Source organism: Amblyomma americanum, chromosome 8 (genome assembly GCF_052857255.1).
Source record: "Amblyomma americanum isolate KBUSLIRL-KWMA chromosome 8, ASM5285725v1, whole genome shotgun sequence".
In the NCBI taxonomy this organism is placed as follows: domain Eukaryota; kingdom Metazoa; phylum Arthropoda; class Arachnida; order Ixodida; family Ixodidae; genus Amblyomma; species Amblyomma americanum.
This window is the reverse complement of record NC_135504.1, coordinates 10,761,189-10,782,866: the sequence shown is the minus strand read 5'-3', so window position 1 is coordinate 10,782,866 and position 21,678 is coordinate 10,761,189. Positions and strand designations below refer to the sequence as shown.

At 46.7% G+C, this 21,678-nt stretch overlaps 1 protein-coding gene across 1 annotated transcript in view; it reads right to left on the bottom strand.

Moving 5' to 3' along the window:
* Nucleotides 1-21,678, bottom strand: part of LOC144100041 (alpha-L-fucosidase-like) — a 50,327-nt gene that overhangs the window by 799 nt on the left and 27,850 nt on the right. Inside the window, exons 6-8 of the mRNA XM_077633090.1 lie at nucleotides 14,385-14,518; nucleotides 12,218-12,315; nucleotides 2,077-2,380 (exon numbers count right to left, since the gene is read on the bottom strand). Coding sequence (XP_077489216.1) covers nucleotides 2,077-2,380; nucleotides 12,218-12,315; nucleotides 14,385-14,518 — 536 coding nt within the window. The remainder of the gene's footprint in view (nucleotides 1-2,076; nucleotides 2,381-12,217; nucleotides 12,316-14,384; nucleotides 14,519-21,678) is intronic.

Below are 21,678 nucleotides of genomic sequence, written 5' to 3'. Positions count from 1 at the left end.
AAAGTAAGCGCTTCAAAGCTACGGTTTTAGTCTTATTTCGTTCCTATTTATTCCTTATGCCATTCGTCATTTGTTCTGACGGTGTCCCGGCTAGGATCTGGGAGCAGGTGCAGTGTTCCCCGAATATGCGAGAAGGAGCAGCGGGCACTGCAAATGCTTTTGTTTTAAAAACATTCAGCCCAGCTTCATAAACCTTTTCAAGACAGTCGGACCAATCGGTTTTTTGTGCTACGGGGAGTCCACAGGGCAGCTTCGTACTCAGCTTTTGGCTTTTAGAAGAGCAGGAGTTCTGAGCTGCCTCGCACAGCCCAAATTCCAATACGACGGCGCCCTTCGGCCTGTTTTTGGAAACGCTTATACCAAGGATACAAAGTAAGGAATTGACATGTCATCCTTAGCGTTGAATTGCGCAGAATATTTTTAAAATAAAAATATACAAGCCAGTTCAACTGTCACTCCTGGTGCGGTATTTTCACTTTGAGTTCCAGGCACGGAAGGGCAATCGTCAGAAGTTTCTGGACAGACTTGCTGCGTGCTTTAACATACATGCTTTTACAGCGATAGCTGTTAGGCGCCCGTCCCTTGCTTTCTCGTCGCCGTCGGCGTAACCAGAGGGTGTGCTAGCACCCACCTATTGCGCCGGTCAACCTGTGTCGCATAAGGCTATGGGTGGCTCTGTTTGGAACAGCCGCCTGCAAGTGCAGGGGTGCATCACGTGACCACTGCACGAGTGGCCGCGTGATAAACACATAAACGACTAAACCAAACCAAACGCCTAAACAGCTATCGCTGTTACACAGTCGTAACCATCCTGTCAGCTTTTTACTTCAGCACACATCACCAAGGGGAGTGTGGCATGTGAAAAGGCAAACAATTCAAAGCAGAGGAGAAAGCGCGGGAGAAATTGAGACAAATTGACGACGCGGATGAAAGAGGGAGGGGTAGGGAGCAGAATTAGACTTGTCGCCCTGTGCTGTAAGAAAATCAGTCCACTGAAGGCTAATAGAGTGGAGTAAGGTTTCGTATGTTATTTCATGGCCCTGAATCATGAAAACTATGGTGTTTCAGAAAATGCTTACAGGCCCGAAAAAAAAACAAGACAGCAGCAGAAATTGGCTTAGATGCAAAGGAACATGTATTCTGCTGTGCTGCTATTCACTGAACAGCACTTCATCTTTGATTGCTGTGGCCAATATTATCGCGACTTGGTTTCTAACCCGCGGCAGCGCCAACAGATCAGCTTCGCTGGCCACTGCACGAGAGCACTATGCTATCGCTGTAGCCAATCACGCCTCGTGTTGAACTGCAACACCCTCGCGCTGTGCATTGCACACCGTCATCTTCATCAATTTCCATCTGCGTCGTGAACAGATCAGATCAGCTTAACCTCGATCAGAGCTTACCCTGAGTCTCATATCATAGCCAGACGTGCCGACGACCCAGCACTGCAATACCATGGCCCAATCGGGCTAAGCACATGCTTTCGCACATCTACTCGGTTTAACTACATTAAAACAACCCCGTTTTTTCCCTGCGGTATTGGTTTCACTTAGGAAATAAAAATTCTGAGAGCACTTAAGTCTGCTTACGTGGAGGAATGCGAAAAACATCTACTTTGAGAAAAGGAAAGGGCGCAGTAGCTCTTAAATCTCGACGTCTCGGCGGACACTACAACCACGCCTTAAAGCATGCAACTGAAGGTGCATATGTGGAACCCGACCGCGGCGGCTGCGTTTCGATGGAGGCGAAACGCTAAGGCGCCCGTGTGCTGTGCGATGTCAGTGCACGTTAAAGGTCCCCAGGTGGTCGAAATTATTCCGGAATCCTCCACTACAGCACCTCTTTTTTCCTTTCTTCTCTCCTTTATCTCTTCCCTTACGGCGTGGTTCAGGTGTCCGCCGAGATGCGAGACAGACACTGCGCCATTTTCTTTCCCCAAAAACCAAATACCAAATTCCAATCGTTCCGAACCCCTGTCGGATCGTCAACATGGCCATCTAATGTTTTCGCATTAAAAAAAATTATCAAATTAACAGGACTTCGCCCGCAACCTCTTTCCGGGAGAGACCAACGTACCAGACGTCGCTGGACGCAGAGTCGTTCTGGGCGACCCACGGCTTGCTGTTGTAGACGGCTTCACCGTGCAGCGCCAGCCAGCTGCCCAGCATGGTGAGACGCTCCTCGAACACCATCGGGATGCGCCCGTCGTGGGTGGGGCCCAGCGTGATGAGCAGGTTGCCGCCGCAGCTGACCGTCTCCACCAGGGTGACCACCAGCTCGTGCTCCGTGACGAAGTCCTTGAGCTGCGCGTTGCGCCGGTATCCCCACGACGGCTTGTCCAGGGTCATCACGTTCTCGAACTTGTACTTCTGTAGCGTCTCTGTGATGCGCGGGAGAGAGAGAAACAACTTTATTGAAACACCAGTCAGTAAACGCCAGGAGAGAAGTCCATCTCCCCCGTAGCCCCTAGCCGTAAGCCGGAATTGCTTGGGACAGAGCATCAGCAGTGGCTTGACTGATGTACTGCTGGACGTTAGGGTCTGGGCTGTAGAGCAAAGCTTCCCAAGACTATAGTGTGCGCGAGGTATCGTACCTAGCCGGACATGTCTACACCATGTGGACGAAAATTTTGCACTTTGACCTGAAGACTTCAGGATGCCGTAACGTCCCGCTACATGGCTCGAAAGAAGACCTCGCGGCCAGGGAGCTTTTGGCGTGTCCTCTACGTCTCAGCTGCCATATTATATCGGGTCGCGTTGAAGAAAGGCAAACTCGGCCAGGGCTCTTGCATAGCGACCTGAGCACATTCGAGAATAGAAAAGGATCGGCTACAGTCTTTGAAGAAAATTTTCTCTCATAGAAAAGAAGCAAACAAAACATCAAGCAAAATGTAAAATATGGCCCAATGTAATTTTGCAAAGAATATCGATTGAAAACTTTTCATTTTAGATGAACATTTACTCATATCGGTCATATATCATACCAAGAGAAGCTAGGCCGTAAAATCGTCTTTTTTTATATCCGGTTTAGCTTCTTTTAACCAGTCTTTAAGCTTTGATTAATTTTAACATTCCAGGTGTTATGGCGCAGAGGCGTTGTTCGCAATTTATTGGGAATGAAGAGGTTAGAGTGCACTTCATAGGATAGTATTAGGGGGGACATAATGGTCAGGAAACTTAATACCTTTCTGCTTCTTAAACAATTTCTACAGAGCGACATCCAATTTTTATGGCGAGAAAACTAAATAACTTAAAATCTTAAAGATACACTTAAGTTTGAAAGGATCTCGACCTGCGAACGAATATTGGTTTTCCTATGTGCAGGCGCTAGAAGAATTTTTTTTTCTGTTCAGCAAAGCATGCTCAGCGTGCAAAAGCAAAGCTGCACCCATTACGACAGAAGAAGATCCTGGTGCACTCATGTTGCCTAGTGTCCTTTACATAAGGTGATAGTTCTGTAAAAAAAAAAAAAACTCCTTATAAATGGAAGTAATTCGCACTCTAACGACAGCTGCGTCTGTCGCGACATTCGCAACGCTACCGAGTTAGTGACGCAACGACAAGGCCGTCCCTCGTGAAGATGCAATCGGTCGACGTAATCGCCGCCGCGCTACATGGCGTGTTGAGTGAAATAGGATACCTATACAAGCTATGATGACAATGAAAGCTCTGTGAGAGGCTCTTTCTTCGTTTCTTCCTTTCGGTAAAGAACAGAGAAGTGACTTGTGGCCGCAAAAAAGAAAATAAATCGCCTCCTTGAAACTTCCGACACATGTTCTGAATCCCTCCGATTTGGTGCCAGGCCTTCTCGGAGTGAACGCAACGCCATGCCTGGACGTTCGATTTCGGCAGAGGTTCAGTACAGTACCATAGTTCGCACCACTAGCCGCCCACAGATATGAACGCGAGATGTTGAAGGCGACGAGCTTTTTGAAGATTCCCCCAAAGTGCTGTTCAGTGAACTTGCATGGCAAGACAACTTCGCCAGTGGTTGCTGTGGCCGATCGGCCAAGTGTGCCTCCCTCTAAACGGCAGGTGAAGCGCAAACAAAACTCGTGATGTCACGTCAGTATTCCATACACTGGACTCCTGACGTCCATCATGGAAGTGATAACCATGATTCCTGAACAATTTCAGGGTACAGTTCAGCTTCGCCTCAAGGCCGTAACGCGATAGCGTTAATGGGACCCTTTAGCACCCTGGGGTCCTCCTTGAATATCACTTTGCAGACAGGGTTATTCTGCACTGTACATTCATAGACTGCGGAGAATCTTCATACCAATCTTGGCGCAGTGATTCAGCGGTTAAGCGATGCGCCACTGTCCGGACGGGTGGCTGTTTCAAACAGAGCCACAGGTGGCGCTTGTGGGATGCAGGATGCTTTCTCCGACGAAACCTCTAGCGACCGGTCATTAATTTAACTTACACCTGCCATGGTGGGCAGTTTGCTCACAATCCTGTGGGGGGGTTTCTACCTGTCACGACGGGCACAATCTGGATTTTTCGCTCAAAACGCTGATGACGACGACACCGACTACGTATGATTTTCTGCAGAACAGGATCCTTCACGCTATAGCTTTAACCTTTCGCAGAAACAGGCAGAGCGAGACACCAGCCGCGATTAGGCTTGCGACTGCGGGGCTGGAGAGTCTGCTATGTGGAGACAGACGGCCGTGGTGGAGGCGTATTGCAAAATGATTACGAATGGAAATTTGATGTAACGACATGGCATGGCATGACACGGCAATGGCATGGCATGGCATGGCATGGCATGGCACGGCACGGCACGGCATGGCATGGTATGGCATGGTATGGCGTTGTATGGTATGGTATGGTACAGTTTGGTATAGTATGGTATGGTATGGTATAGTATGGTATGGTTTATGGTTTATGGTGCTTAACGTCTCAAAGCGACTCAGGCTATGAGGGACGCCGTAGTGAAGGGCTCCGGAAATTTCGACCACCTGGGATTCTTTAACGTGCACTGACATCGCACATTACACGGGCCTCTAGAATTTCGCCTTCATCGAAATTCAACTGCCGCGGCCGGGATCGAACCCGCGTATTTCGGGTTAGCAGCCGAGCGCCATAACCACTGAGCCACCGCGGCGGCTGGTACGGTATGGTATGGTATGGTATGGTATGGTATGGTATGGTATGGCAGCGTATAGTGTGATATGGTGCAAATGGAATGGTTTGGTATGGCATGGTATATTGTGCTACGATGGTTGGCATGGTCTGACATGGAATGTTATATGGCATGCAAGGTATGGTATCATGTATGGTATGTGGAGTTTGACGTCCCAGAGCGGGAGATATAGGTTTTGCGAGACCGCCGCAGTGAAGGACTCCGGATTGATTTCCATCACCGGAGCTCTTTAATGTGTTCACTCATATCACACAGCGCACGGGCATGTTCTGCATTTCGCCTCCATCCGGAGGCGCGAGCCACGGGTGAGATTACTCACCGTGTACTCATGCTCAGCAGCCGAACGCAGTAGCCACTGAGTCAAGGGGAGGATGATTCTCTAAGCTAAGTGTGCTGCGTGCTTGCACTTCATCCCGTTAATTTTGCACTGTATTCTTTCCCTTACTACGTGCATTACATGTCCGCTCATAGTTAGTTACTTCGCCTTTCCTTACTACCTATAATCAATTCTCATTGAGCAGCTGCTGCAAATGGGCTCGAGATCACGTGATTGAATCCCGGCAGCGGAGGCCGCGTATCGATGGCGGCAAAATAGAAAAATAAATGCGCTGGTGTTGTGCGACGACAGCGCTAGTAACAAAACTCGAAGAGGCTTGCATCAGTCCGAAGCCCTCCACTGCGGCGAATCCTACTCTATCATTCGTTTTGACTTCCTAAATCAACCTTTCTCTGGTGGTGCGGTTCAAGTTCCGGTTCCGCTCTCTTTTTCTCGTAGAAAACTAGCATTCTTAGTTTTTTTGCTGTACAGATGCTCGCAGAAATCACAGGCGCTGTATTCAGAACTCCTGAGTTCTGCTGCATAATCTTTGAGATACTGATGCAAAAAAATATTTCTTGCTCTAAGCTAGTCGTATACAGCCTGCAGTACTGGCGCTATACAACCAGGGCTCTAGGGGGACGGTTTATAGCGCTCTGTATATTTCAGACACACCACTCAACCTGGCTATACTTTGGGGCTACTAGACGAAGAGGGCTGTTGGTACAAAGATGAGTAGTTACAGTTAGGAATTTATGCGCAGTTAAGGGCGAATGTACAGAAGGTCAAAAAGAAGGCTGTGGTGTCAGTTCTCAGCCCAGTTTACTGGCGACCAGTATTCCAGAAGGTGAAAAACGAGATCACTGCTAATTATGCGAGTTAAAAAGCGAACGATTTGAAAACGCTTTTTTACATCGATAACCTGGCTCTAAGGAATATTTTAGTTTACTAGAAAATGAACTCTTTTTTTTGTTCAACTAGCTAATTTTGCTGGATACTAATATTTGCGAAGTCCCAGTGGGGAAGAACTTTTTGCTGAAATGTTATTTTCTTACTCATAGTGTTTGTTTCTGTTCTTGAAGATGTTTACCTGGGCGCGGTTCAGGTGTCCAACGATATATGAGGCAGATACTGCGCCATTTCCTTTCCCCAAAAACCAATTATTATTATTATTATTTACCTGATATATATATATATATATATATATATATATATATATATATATATATATATATATATATATATATATAATTTGTTATTATTTTAAAATCTCACAGTTACATGCGTCTTTATAAGAGGCCCTCCTTACTAGCCATTGCCGATGCCACCATACTTGTGTGCGCTGCTGAATAAAGCTAAATCAAAGTAAATCAGTTTCAAGACCTGAAGGGTATTTCTTCCCTTCGCCTTATTTTTACTACTGCATTGCGTAGCTAAAGCGGATATCCAAGTCCATTCTTGTTTGGTTTTGTTGCCTGTCCTGTCCTGTTTGTTTCTTTCTTTCACGTATATGCCAACCAATCATTGCGGACGCCAACGTTACCTTCACCGCTACAGCAACTGGACGCACAACCCACGTGCAGTGCCACGCGGCGGGATACTCCTCGAGTGGTTTACGTGCGCCAAGAGTCATTGAGCCCGCTCTCTGTGAGCCCGGATGTCACGTTGACGCGGCGAATGACACCTCTACAGAGGACACCGATCAGGTGACACGCGCGCTGCTCAGCTAGACCAACGCACTCGTGCTGATCCTCCTTTCCTGCTCGCTATTCGCAGTGGAGGCACTGGCTTCCTGGTCGTTGAGCGATACTCGTCATCCCCCATCGAGCATCTTTTGACAAATTAGGCAGCGAGATCGAAACAACCAATGGACAACAGTCATCAAGACCTGTGCGCCATCCTCACCGCGACAAATATCTACTGACCGCCACGAGCGGCTAGCAAGCGTGGGAGGAAAACATCAGTCTTTTCATGTCTGCCCGTCCGTCCGTCCGTCCGTCCGTCCGTCCGCCCGCCTGCCTGCCTGCCTGCCTGCCTGCCTGCCTGCCTGTCTGTCTGTCTGTCTGTCTGTCTGTCTGTCTGTCTGTCTGTCTGTCTGTCTGTCTGTCTGTCTGTCTGTCTGTCTGTCTGTCCGTCTGTCCGTCTGTCCGTCCGTCCGTCCGTCCGTCCGTCCGTCCGTCCGTCCGTCCGTCCGTCCGTCCGTCCGTCCGTCCGTCCGTCTGTCTGTCTGTCTGTCTGTCTGTCTGTCTGTCTGTCTGTCTGTCTGTCTGTCTGTCTGTCTGTCTGTCTGTCTGTCTGTCTGTCTGTCCGTCCGTCCGTCCGTCCGTCCGTCCGTCCGTCCGTCCGTCCGTCCGTCCGTCCGTCCGTCTGTCTGTCTGTCTGTCCGTCTGTCCGTCTGTCCGTCTGTCCGTCTGTCCGTCTGTCCGTCCGTCCGTCCGTCCGTCTGTCTGTCTGTCTGTCTGTCTGTCTGTCTGTCTGTCTGTCTCTCTCTCTCTCTCTCTGTATCTTCGTGGCACGAGATGGTACATTTTATTTAAATTTATTCTTTTTGTCGCCGTGGTTTTTATCTGTACGACTGTCTGCATGTCTGTCTATCTCTGTCATTTTACATGGCACGAGCTGGGACATTTTATTTAATTTTTTTCAAGCGAAGGCTTCACTACGCTAGGTTTACAAGAGGGCAGTGTCAGTGCAGTCACGTGACAGGTTTCACGTGGTGCCACGTGGCTGGTCATGTGGTCTACTGACGTCATCACTGACGTCATCACAATCTGCCCACCGGGGCAGGTCGCACTATCCGATGCTATCGATCGAGGTGGCACCCTCTGATGCACCAACCGATGTCATCGGGCATTTCATCGACGCTTGACAGGCAATTCGCTCGGCAGTGTGTGTGGCGTTTGTGAACGTCGCCATGTAAAGGAACCTTTCGCTTCCCACCAGGGTTAACCAAAGTTTAAACCACAGCTAATTTTTTGCATCGACCGAAGTTTCGTTCTATATCAGTGTAAATTATTATTATTATTTTTTTGTTTTTTCTTTGCCCACACTAATATATGTCTATATATGGAGCTCCCACGAGCAACTATACCTCATAATCATCACCAGCCTGATTACGCCCACTGGAAGGCAAAGGCCTCTCCCATACCTCTAAATTAATCCGGTCCTGTGCCAGCAGCAGCTACGTTACCGCAGCGAGCATCTTAGTCCCATGCGCCCACCTGACTTTCGGCCGCCCCCTGCTACGCTTGCCTTCTCTTGGAATCCAGGTCAACTATATTTAGCGGGGCAAAACATGCGCACAACGGACCTAGGAAAGAGAAGACGACAAGGGCGCTTTCTAGCAAGTGAATTTTATTGAAAAACCACGTGAAATATATAAGGTTAAAAACGCATTAAACCAAAAGAACAAACAAGAAAAACACATCGACGATCACACATCGGATGGAAGACTCTTATCGAGGAAAGCTATCTCATTTCTCTGTAATGACACGGATGGTTTCGACACACACGCGCCTTTCTTCATCTTTTTTTTTCTCCGCTTTCTAATACCGAGCAGCACTTCCGAATAAATCGCCAGCAGTCTTTCTTGCATCAAAAGCCCTCCACTTGCTCTCAAACGGCGCGCACTTCACTCTCCGGAATGCTGTCACGTTTTCAGACGCGTGAACAAACACTCCTGCCATCTTCCAGCGAGAAAAAGAAAAAGAGATGACTGACTTTCCTCGTCTGCACTGGCAGAAACACCGCTACCTAGCGCCACCTGTCTTCTGGAAAGCAATCTTGCATTTCCGCGAAGAGTTCGAGATTTCTTTCCTGGGTTTATTCGTTCTATTTTGCTCCTCTCTTATTCGCAATGCATCTCACCAAGCTTCGTGCTACATTCCCCACTTTGAATACATGCAATGCCCGAGAGCACGTTTATCGCAGGAGCCTCAAAATTCCGCATTAAAGCACTAACGCATCAAGCGACCAACCTTTTGAAGCTTGCAATAGGGGGGGCGCCACCTATGAGCGATGAAGTGAACTATTGGTGCCGCTCTGAAAATCCTTTCCTGACGCATGTCTTCGGGGTTAAGTTTGTTTCTATCTTGCGAGTAGCGCTGCAACCCTAAAACTCTAAAGTTTACATCAGGTTTTGTTGCTCCTTTAGCAGAAGGCAGCCGATAGCGAATCTTCAGAAGTAGTATGGCTTAAAGAGTTCTACGCAGAACGCAGAGCAACAGGTTGAGGCACAGTTCGCATTACTACGGACAGATGACGCGACCAGTCTTACCAAAGCGTTGGAAGTTTAAATGGAAAGCTAATATTGGGCCGTCCAGATTTCTGTGGCTCAGAAGTTTTGGCTTGCAAGACCGCAACGCTACACTCGAGTACAGTGCATTTAATTGAAAAATACAAGCTTTTTTTTTAAAGGTCAAGGAGCAATTATGTAGTGGGGAGAAGAAGAGACTTTGGTTAAATGTTAAGGGGAATCCCCCAAGGTGATGTAAATTTGTAATAAGAGAATAATTACTCATTAGCATCCACTCAAGCGCAGCCAATCTGCTACAAAGGAAATCCATACACTTTCCACAGAAACTTTGTAGTTCAAGTAAAATTCGTCCTAATGGGTAATTTGCTCCCTTATTACAACTTTGCTCCACCTTGGAGGATTCCCCAAAACGTTTGACCAACACTGTTCCCACTTCGAGTTATTGATCAATTCGATCTCGCCCTACATATGCTAGTCGTTCCGGTTATCTCAGTTGGTAGAGCGACTGCTTCGATGAAGCGGTGGTCCCGGATTCGAACCCCGAACATGGACGATTTTTTTTTTACAAAGTTTCTATAAAAGCTGTATAGCTTTCCTCCGTAGCCGTATGGCTGCACTTGGGTGGATGCTAATGAGTAATGTGCTCCCTTATTGTAGAGAAGAGACTTTCAGCTTGAACATGCATACTAAGCCTCGCATGCCGCGAGGTGAAAAAAGGTGAGAAACGAGGCACGAAATTAGTTCGGTGCGTCCGAAAATAATTATTTTGGAACACTGAATATTGTTTGTTCTACAGCTACAAGGTTTCCGTAATATCTTAAATTAATTTGGTTGGCCTGAGCGGCTTGAGGGCATGCATCCAGGAATTTAACCGGCCACTCCCACTCTGTCGCCGATAGCCTCATGTATCATCGGCGTAGTTGCAAGTGTTTGCTTCGAGAGCTGTGCAGCGGTGACCAGCCGAGGGCTCTACCATCATTTCAATAAAATGCACGAGAATAAAAGTACGACAAATTCTCCTTTACACAGTGATATCTATTGATGCTCAGTAATTGTGAGACACGAAGCTGTTGTAGCAGCGTAGCGAAAACGCTCGCAAAACTGCAAGAGCAAGGCAGTCCGTAGGGAAGATATGTTCAGCTGCTAGAGTGAAATTGACTACTCACACTTTACGTGCACAACTCAACACCACACGGTGCATGGCTCCTTGTTCATCCAACCACCAGCATGTAAATTTTCCATTGAGCAACCCTTTTGCCTATATACTTCATGGAATTGCTCCCCCCCCCCAAAACAGAGAAAGCAGTTATGTTAAAAAAATTCTCCTTTCTTTATAAAAATTACAACCGCACGAAGGCTTTAAATCGGTTCTTGGGGAAAGGAAATGGCGCAGTATCTGTCTCATATATCGTTGGACACCTGAACCGCGCCGTAAGGGAAATGATAAAGGAGGCATTGAAAGAAGAAAGGAAGAAAGAGGTGCCGTAGTGGAGGGCTCCGGAATAATTTACACCACCTGGGGATCTTTAACGTGCACTGACATCGCATAGCACACGGGCGCCTTGGCGTTTTTCCTCCATCGAAACGCAGCCGCCGCGGTCGGGTTCGAACCCGGGAACTCCGGATCAGTAGCACGAAGGATAACAACAACAGTACATGTACGCTGTACAATGGATCTCGCATGGAGAGTTCTATTCACTGTGTCCTTATTTCAAACTTTTGGCCCATTTTAAACAACTTTTGTGCAGGCAACTTCATGAGTACTACAGTAAGCTCGATTGGACTACTCTTAATTCGAACTATATATAACCTGAACACATTTTCATGCAGATCTATTTGGAATTATCGACATTTCAATGCAGTATCAAAGATGCACATTGTCAGCTAGTACAAAGATAGGATCGGCCAGTGAAATTCGCGAAATTTGCTTCTCAGTAACGGGCAGGCAAGCGGCTCTTCAAAGCTTCCCTGCTGACGCAGTTTGTGCGCATAATATCGAAGTTGCGCAGATTGCTCTCGCGGGGACGTGAAAACTTGATTGCGTTGCGTTGGCAAAACCACTCTTCTTTTTTTTTACCTAGACCGTAGTTTCGGTGAAATGCGAACAAAATCTCCGAGTTGGAAAATGTAGCTAGTCTTTCAAATCTAAGCATACAAAGGTAGAACTTGTGTTGGAGGTCATGTGGATTAATAACGGTTATTAAAGGGATATTGAGGATATATTGAAGTCAACCTGTATCAACATATTACCGTAAAGAGGTTACCTCCACTGTGTGACGTTAGTGGACTTTCAAAAACACCAAGTGGTCAAAATTTCCGGAGCCCTTCACTTCGTAGCCTAAGTCGCTCAGGGACGTTAAACCCACATAAACCATAAACCATTCTCACAGGAACTAATCCTTATCGAAACACAGCTCCTAGGTGCTGCCGCCATAATTGCCGGCCTTTAGCGTTACCCTTGAAAATGATGCCTGTACCGTCGTCAGATCAGTACTCACTTGGATTGTGCCCGTCTTTGCAATTCCTGAAGTCACCGTGCTTGCACCAAAGGCCTTTGCCCCAGCGGTCATTGGCGACGACTGTATCTCGAACAGTGCTGCGCGGGCAAGAACAGTTAAAAGTGATTATTTTCACTTAGTTCATGCAAAACTCCCAAGTACGTTATCAAAGTGCCGATGCAAGCCTCAGACGATATAGTACTAAAAAACTGCTCGTTGATGAAGCAGTTTCTTTGTGGCTAACACTTCCCTTGAAAATATTTTTAGACAGTCTATAGACTGTTCATTGACTTCTCTCTATAAATCTCTAGACTTTCTAAGACAATCCCTAGAGAACAATCTATAGGCAATACAAACCTTATAGACAGTCTATAGGCAATCTATGGAATTATGGCCATACACTTTTAGTAGACTTTTGTCTATACACACTCTATAGACTATGAATAGACAAAAATGAATATTTATAGGAAGGCAAAATAGTCTAACAAGTCTATAGACTGCCTATAGACCATTTCTGTAAAGGTTACCTTGCCCTCCAAGCTATTCTAGACATTGTATAAAAGCTGGGGATGAGTCGGATGCTGCTGGGACAATCTAAATATTATGAAGCTGCTGCTACATGTTCTTATCGATTTTTATCTCCAACGGTGCATATAGATAATATTTTCTATAATGTAAAGGGTGCCGGTGTTTAATACCCCTGTCACATGGCCAGTTTCAATGCCGATCGAGTCGAGGGTCTTCGAAATTCTCAATCACCATCGAACTCGAAGGAGTTGTGTCGCTGCTACACGGCAAATCTCAATGGCCATTGAAATGGTTCTCGTGTCTCACGCTACGCTTGTGAGGCGCCACAATGGCTACTTTAGATTTTACAAAAATAGCAAAAATATTTGATAAATGTATACGAAATGCTTAAATACACGCATACGCGCATGTTGTTTAAAACCCTTTTAATTGCACGCACGCGACGACAGATGCAGACACTGCTGTAGCCACTCTAATACAAGACGAGCCAAAGCCAAGCCAGTCCAACTGCGTCGGAGCGCTGCTTCGTCAGGCTTAACACATGGGAAGTCTCCTTGATATCTGAAAAACAAAAGCTATTTGTCTCTTGAAACTTTATGCGAGGGTAAGAATGGGCAAATCGAAGGCGACTACAACAGCTTAGAACACGATATTGCTTTGAGGGATTAGCGACGAAGTTGTTATCGCTGCAAAGCGGGCGGGTAGGGCGCCGCCATGTTGTCAACGCAAAGTACGCAATGCCAAATTAATGCGCTTAATGCGGTTGAAACCAGTCTGATACAATTTTAGAATTATTGTACACACTGCTAGCATTAAAGTCTAGGCGAATAATGTTTGTTCATGCTTTTGTACCTTGAATGTGTCGTGTACGAAAGTGCGCTTGGCGCCGCTCGAAGCAACGCTAGCAACCTTGGGCAGCGCTCGAAGACCCTCGAAATCTCGATGGAGTTCCGCGCTGCTCCGTTGACTCGATAGGCTATTGACTCGATCGCCATTGAAACTGCCCGTGCAGCAGCGCTCGATCGCCTTTGAGTCGATAGACTATCGGTTCGAGGGCCCTCGAAATGCCCGTGTGACAGGGGTATAAGTCAGCATCCCCGTCGTATCCGTGAAAACTGTGGACAGGAAACGAACCCGCGAACGAGAACGCGTCTACGTTATCTCGGTCAAGTAGGGAAGCTTTCGGGCAAGCTATCGGACGTGTCAAGAATGCACCTTCCGATGGTATACACTGCGGAGTTTTGCCAATCCTACGCCGCTTTGGCGAGATATACACGTGATCAAGTGGAACAGCTCCTGTCTGTTCAGGAGTGATCGCACAGGACTGATCGCATTCGAGCTCCATGCGCCTGACCTGTGCACATCCCTTAAAACTAGCAGCATAGAAAAACCAGACACACTGAAGAAACAGACAGGTGTGGATAAGGCAGCAGACTTTACCAATGGGAGGAACTACACATTCTACATATGCTCGGTGTGTGTTTCTGTGTTTCTGTGTGTTTGTGTCTGTGTTTCTGTATCTGCGTTTCTTCCTTGTGTCTGGTTCTTCTCTGCGGCTAGTTTTAACTGATCATGCACCAGCTAGCTGAACAATCCACTTTATTAACGGTGCAGCACATGTCCTTCGTTGTGGTTTCACCTGTTCGAGTAGAGCCAGGCGAGGAACTTGGTGCTCTCCCAATACGAGTCGGGCGCCTCCCAGTCGCCGTCAGCCCAGACCACTTCCGGCTCGTACCTCTTCACCACGTCGTACAGTTCCGGCAGAATCTTGAACTGCAAGAAGGCGGAGAGCGCAGGTTTAAAGAGCATTCCTATGGGGCCCATTACGCTCCTTTCACAGTAATAGCGGTATGTGGCGCTTTATGAGGGGTACACAGTGCGTTGGCAATTGTGGTCGGTCGGAGCTGAAAATTTCCGTGTTGTCTATCGGCAAACTAAAATTTCATCCTTGTGAGCCGAGGAGGAGTGCCTGTTTTTTCTTCAAGACTAGAGGTGTGCGAATTTTAGAAAATAGCGAATCGAACATCCTCCTAATCGATTTGCTAAAAGAATTGCTGCATTTTCTCAATTATTCGACACAAATTGAATACGTTCTTAGTTTTCGAATACTGTTAAAATAATCGGTATGTAGTTCTATAAGACATGGCATAATTATCTTCGAGAGCTATTTAAAAAACAGGGCCCACTTTGACCCCGCACAACATGGTCGTTGCTGCCTTAACCCCTCCACACGCAATCCCCCCCCCCCCCCCCCCACCCTCCCCCGCGCCATTCGCATCCCCGGTTTCCTTCTTTCGACCTCCTGCTCCCCTCCTTGCATACTTAAGCACGCCAGCCATTGCCCCAGTCACCCCCGAAGAAGGAGCCGAGACGGCTCCGAAACGTTGAGTTTTCAATTAAAATAAAGTTTTTGGTTAAAGTTTACTATGAGTCATCAAACCCAATCGGACAGGTAAATCTGTCAAAATGTTTAGTTTTCAGTCCATAAATTGTGATCGCTATGTGGAGCAATTACGGGTAAGTGCCGTTACGCGGTTCATTCGTTTGGCGCGGCGTTCATAAGGCCAGAAGGACGACTTTGATAACGCTCATACATGAACCCAAAGATTCTGCAACGCTGCAGGATTAAGGCAGGTTTAGCAATCCCAAGCTGGATTCCCGTTCTCGGAGGCAAATACGGCTCAGAGCCCTGCTTCCTCTGGTCGATTGGGATGTGGAGCTGTTTATTAGCATTAGAATTTGTCATCAGTAGCAAAATGTAATTTTCCTGTGCGTATGCCATGAAAGTTATATAGTTTACATACTAAATGCCCTGCCGTCCCCCGTCCCCCCTTCGCCTAGTGGAGACCACTGTAGCATGTTTTGACAGCGAAAAGTATGACTTCACGCTTCATAGCGCACCGCTGCAGCACCGCCGCTAGCACTGCTATGTTTCGAAGGATTATTCGCACAAATTTGAATATTCGCGCTAATATTGGATTCGAATTCGATTCGGTTTTCAGCTACCATTTTTGAATGCTATTTGGTAGCAAAGCTACAGCTTACTTACTTGACGGCGTTTTTTTTCTTTTTGAAAAATACAATTCGGACACATCTACTCACACCTTACTTACCTGAAAAATACCGGCTGATGTATTTCGCAGTGCCCGTGAAGGCACAGCCCTTGTCAAAAGTACCCGCTCTATATGGTTCACTGCCGAGCCATGCACTGAGATCTTAGAGCACCGCGTAAAGTTACAGAGATCCGGCGAGGTATATACTAGAGGCGCCCTCTCAAAATCCAAGAATTTGAAGCTGCAGGAGTGGTGGAAGTGTGCTCCCCCATAGCTTCACAGCGACTCCTGTAGCCTAGGCAGTTTTGGAGGAGACTGCACATTTCCATGCTCCGTGTGTGTTTGTGTTTTCTTCGTATCCGTCGTCTTTCTCCGCTATCTCAAAGTGGCAGTGATTTACATGCTAGCAGGACACTAACTCTTACTAGATGCACGTTTCCAAGCAATTTGAATACATATGCTCGTATTTTACAAGGGGACATGAAAAAACGGCACGTCTCAGAATAGCACACAGAAAACAGCACAGCAACAATACAGCAAAGGGAAAAAGCCGGAGGCAAAACAGCGCGGCGACAGAAGAACGCGGGGAAAAAAACAGCATGACGACAAAGCAGCGCAGCTCCGTATGGTGCAGCGCCTGGGGAGGGGTGACTATTATAGACGTAACCACAAAGGGTAAAGCACAGCCCATGAGGCAGCGGTGATGTTAGGTTAGGTTATATTGTATTGCACAGTACTTACGAAAACGCCTTTTCTATGTCATGTACACGCTTTTCTTCAAATGACCTTTAGTTTTTCAAAAGCATTATGAGTTTAAGTGCGACAGTGGAACCTCACATTTAGGTACCGCCGGTGGCTCGAGTGGTATAGTTAAAAGCGTCAGCGCCAGCATCAAAGTTCACTACGATTCTCGGTACTGGATGATAACTAGACGAGCAGATGCATTCCAGTTTCAATGAGAATTCATTCACAAAAATTTACCCATCAAGGTGGGTTAGATATTAGCAAAACCGAAAAACTAAAAGCCGATGGATGTCCGGGCCGATTTCATTTTGCAGTTGCCCAGATTTCGTTTGAATCACCTAGAAAAAAAAACATCATTAAATCCAAGCAAGCGAGGACTTCATGACCTATAGATCTTCCAAAAGCGCTCTTCCACCAGCGCTGCACCTAACTGCACTGAGCAGTTTTACCATCGGTCTGTTTTATCTCCTGTGCTGTTTTGTCATAGTGCTGTTTTTTCTGTGTGCTCTTTTGCTCCGGTGCTTTCTCCGGTGTGCCGTTTTTCCCTGTGCAGTTTAGTCGCTTTGTTAGTTTTTGTGCGCCGTTTTGACGCATGCCGTTTTGTCATGTGCTGTTATTTCATGGCGCAAGTTTATAGATATACGCAAAAGAGCTTGTATTTCGAGGAAACGGCAGGCGCTGCGTCACTCAGGGTGGATACGTTAACCGTATCACGATGGAAAGAAGGAAGGGAACGAAGGAAGAAAAGAGCATGAAGTGCGGGCCCTACCATGCACGGCGTAAAGCATTCATGGGCGAGCCAAGCACACGTGTGTTCGGAACCGTGGTGTCATCGCGCACCTCACGCTTGAGGATTGAAAAAGCGCGCTGCCTTTCGTTTATTCTCCTCTAGGCATGCATTACGTGAAAAGAATGCACGCGCCCCTGTGCTCCCTGCCCAAGCTAATAAACAGACACGCACGTGTTCGGTTACTGCAGCCCAATTAGTTGGGTACGGGTTCTAAAATGGGCGGCTTTTTGCTGTGCTACTGCCAGCTACACGTGTGCAACCCAGTATGCGTTGCACGCCCAGGTAGCTGCTTAGTAATTCTATTTCACGGACTCGTCCCGTTCAACGAAACAGCTTCCGTGAAATGAGATTTCGTTCCATAAAAAGTTGCCCAAGAAAGTGGCTTCAGACTTTCTATTAATCTGCGGTGGCGTAAGTGAGTAGCGATTATTAAGGGAAGAAAGCAGAAGTATCGCTCTTGCTAAGGGGATATTTTCGTTGGTGAATTTGTAATGACCGTGAAATCAGAGAGCGAGCTTGCAGAATTCTCATATTTGGAAACTTAACCCGAAGAAATCGATCCTATGCGCAGCGCGGTTACGTCGTTGATAGTTTTAGCTTCGTTCGTCTTTGAAACCAGTTTGAATATAACGTTAATTTTGTATGCCTTACGCTTCAACGAAGATAAAAGTTGAGTAGCAGTGACCGGAATGAAACTACAGAAAGAAAGAGCATGAAATGAGATATTGCATTAGTTATGACAACAGCGATTCGCCAGCACGAACACCAAATAAATTACCGAACAACACAATTGTAATAACAAGCATGAAATTGCATTTCTGACTGAAATCTATATTCATATATTTTGAACTTTTTAATGTCGGTGTTCAGCGTTCACGCCAAATTGAATCTGCATCACGCAAGTTAAAATCGTGAACTTTCACGTTTATTTCTTTAGGGCAGCTTGCAAAATGAAATGCTTTAATTCGCCTTTGGGGCAAGGAGTCTACTCGCTCATTGTTTTAAATACCTGTGCTCCAGATTAACCTAGTTCAGAGAGCAAATGGGCATGTCTGAGAAGTCTGGAAAACAAGTCTTTGCATGGAGCAAGATATCTTGTGATTTGAATGAGAAAAATATGGTTAAACGGACATGAAAGTGTGCTCATATGGTTGTGCGTTCTATGTATCACATACGCTCATAAAACCCGATGGACGTATACTAAGGGTCGCGCACATGAATTTACGCAACGTCTCAGTGCGAAACCACGATGTACGTGTCCTAACGAAAGTCAGACGAACAGTCGGAGAGATAATCTCACTATCGGACTCGATAGGTCCCTGCAGCCAAGATTTTTTTCTCAGAAGTACCATAAGAAGACTGAACCCTGTCGATATTGCATCCACACTTAGACGTTGTTGTCCCGCGATAAGAATACTGGTCAACTGCATTCAGCCTTTCCGTGGCGTTCATTACAGTCGTGGGTGTGACCGCACCGTCACCAGCACAGTATTTTTTACTGCAGTATAAACAGCTGCAACACAGCCTTTTAGCTATCTTTAGAACATATTTAAAGTGCTGCGTGAAAACCACGTGGTGACGTGCCGAGCAAACTCAAAGAGGCGATCAGTCCGACTCGGCAGACAATAGATCCTTTCAGCATAGGTAGCACCGCTACCGATTACCGCGCCCTGCCGTAGCGCATGTGCAGATCAACCCGATCGAGGACGCCAGATGGCGCCACGTTCTCGTCAGCAGCGCGCCTGCCTGCCGCGTTCGGATAAATCGGGGCGTGCGCAGTGGCGGGTCACGGTATGCGCTGTGATAAAAGTATCTGCCTTTGTCCGTAAAGTTTGGAGGCTGATTCATTTTCTTCTCTAGAAATGATTCCCCAAAACAAATGTTGGTGCATATGTGTAGCACCATCTTTTCTGGATAACCCGAGCTATTTATGTTAGTTGCTGTAGCGGCCGCTAGATGGCACTACATGTAGAAAAATACGTTGTCACTAGTCGTCTGCTCATTCTACTGTGAGTGAATGTGGCGAGTTGGAAGTCCACCTAGAACAGCGTTTAAACATAAAATTCTGTGTGAAACTTGACAAGACAGCAACACAGACGTGTGAGCTCCTCCGTGGCGCTTACGGCAACGAGAGATTATTGCGGGCGCGAGTTTTCGAGTGGCACAAGAGGTTCGTTTCGGGGAGAAGGTCGGTGGAAGACGACGCAAGGCAGGGGCGCCCTTCTACCTCACGGAATGAAAACAACGTGGCTCGGATCAGGAAAATCGTACAACAAGACCGCACCATTACAGTCCGCATGCTGTCAGATGCTCTCGACATTAGTAAGATTAAATTTGGCGAGAGAACTTGAGGAAACGAAAGCTGAATGCCAGACTTGTGCCGCACTCCCTCACACAGTACCAGAAGGACACGCGGGCATTAGTGAGCGTTGATTTGCTTTCCAAGGCAGACAAGGATGCTGCATTCGTCGACAGCATTGTTGCTGAAGACGAAACAATGTGTTTTCAATTCGATCCTCATAGAGGCAGAGCGCCGAATGGCGGTCCAGAAGCTCTCCGGCGTTGAGGAAAGGGCGGAGACAGAAGACCAAAACAAAGACGATGCTGATAGTTTTTTTTTTCGATGCCAGAGGTGTCATACACCACGAGTTCGTCCCACAGGGGCAGACGGTAAATCAGGAGTTTTATATCCGCGTGCTCCAACACATGCGTGATGCACTGCGACGCCGTCGCCCTGACTTACGGGCATCTGGACAATGGAGCCTTCTCCACGATAACGCAAGGCCGCACACTGCTTTCAGCGTGACAAAATTTCTCGCCAAGCAGAGAATTACTGTACTTCCCCATCCGCCATACTCGCCTGACCTCTCCCCGTGCAATTTTTTTCCTGTTCCCTCGTGTGAAGAGAGCCCTAAAAGATCACTGGATACGAAGCGTGGAGGCCATTCAAGAAGCCACGACAAAGGAGCTGACAGTCCTGCCAAAAAGAAGCGTTTTTCAACTGTTTCCAATACCTCAAGAAGCGTTGGAAGCTGTGTATCGACTGCAAGGGAGACTATTTCGAAGGGGTGCTGCACAAATTATTTCAATTTTAACGCATTTTTTTAATGTACTCAATCTCGGAAGTTTACGGACAAAGGTTGTATACCGTGAACGCGTATTTTCATAGGCCATTTTTTTTCTTCTGCCCTTCGTCCTTCGATTCAGTTGCTAGGCGCGGCCCCTACGCCTGCCAACACTGCGTCTTACAAAACTCCTACGGGCACACTTCAGTTTTCAGAAGATATATGCTTGCTCATCACTTGCTCACTTTCAACAGACCTCTCCGAATCCCGCGACGTCGCCTTTTTCTTTCAAGCTGCACAGTTGTAACTGCGGCTGGATTGTTTCATCCACGGAATTTCACGGCGAAGGCTTTTTCTCGTTGTCACAATGGGGGACACGCTATGAAGTTTGGAACGCGCTCGGAGCAGTGCATATTGCATCATTTGCTGTGTTGCGTGAGCACACTGGAAAAGGTGAACTGAGCACGAGCCGTAAACCCGGGACAAGTTGAACGCATTAAATTGCGTAAGAATGCATGACTGCCACATTAACGGACGAAACGCAGGGATCAGCTTCTTGGTTGCTGCATCATGTAAGAACTGGTCAATATAAGAGAGAGCGAATGTAACAAACGCCGTGCCAGTGAATTTAACGTCCAGTGACAAGCTAGGACTTTATATAATCACTATGCAGGTTGGGCATGAATAGTACGGTATGCTTTTATGTAAGTATAAAGACAGAAGAAAAAATAAAGGAAGGCAGGAACTGGGTCGGGAACTTTTAATGGTAATTCATATTTATATCTCCTATTTCAAAATCAAACACGTGAATCCTTATTATGAACTTTCCGTGTGGAGCCATGTATTTTATTTTTTAAAATAAGCACACCCAGTCGAACATTATGGTATAGTGGGGTCCAAAATACCGCAATATACTCTGTCGTCCTGCTGTAAGAAGAGATTTTTCTGTCTTTTTGCAACGTCACCTGTTATCACAACAGATTAATATAGGAGTGCGATAACTTAGGCACAGCTCATACCGCATGGAAGCACAGAGAACACAAAACGAGACATCAAGCTGCGGCTTTCAGCTGAATTTATTTTCAGGGGTGCGCATTCTTATACACTCTCCTCATCAACGGATACGAAAGCACGAAAAGTAACATAGCAAAAAATCACAGCAAGCAAATAACAGACGTGAATCGTTCAAACCTCTGCGCGCAAGTCATTTTCGATTACCATCTGAAAAGCTAAAAGCATTTTTTTTTTTTTGCAGTCAAAGCTACCAACTGGTCGCTCACA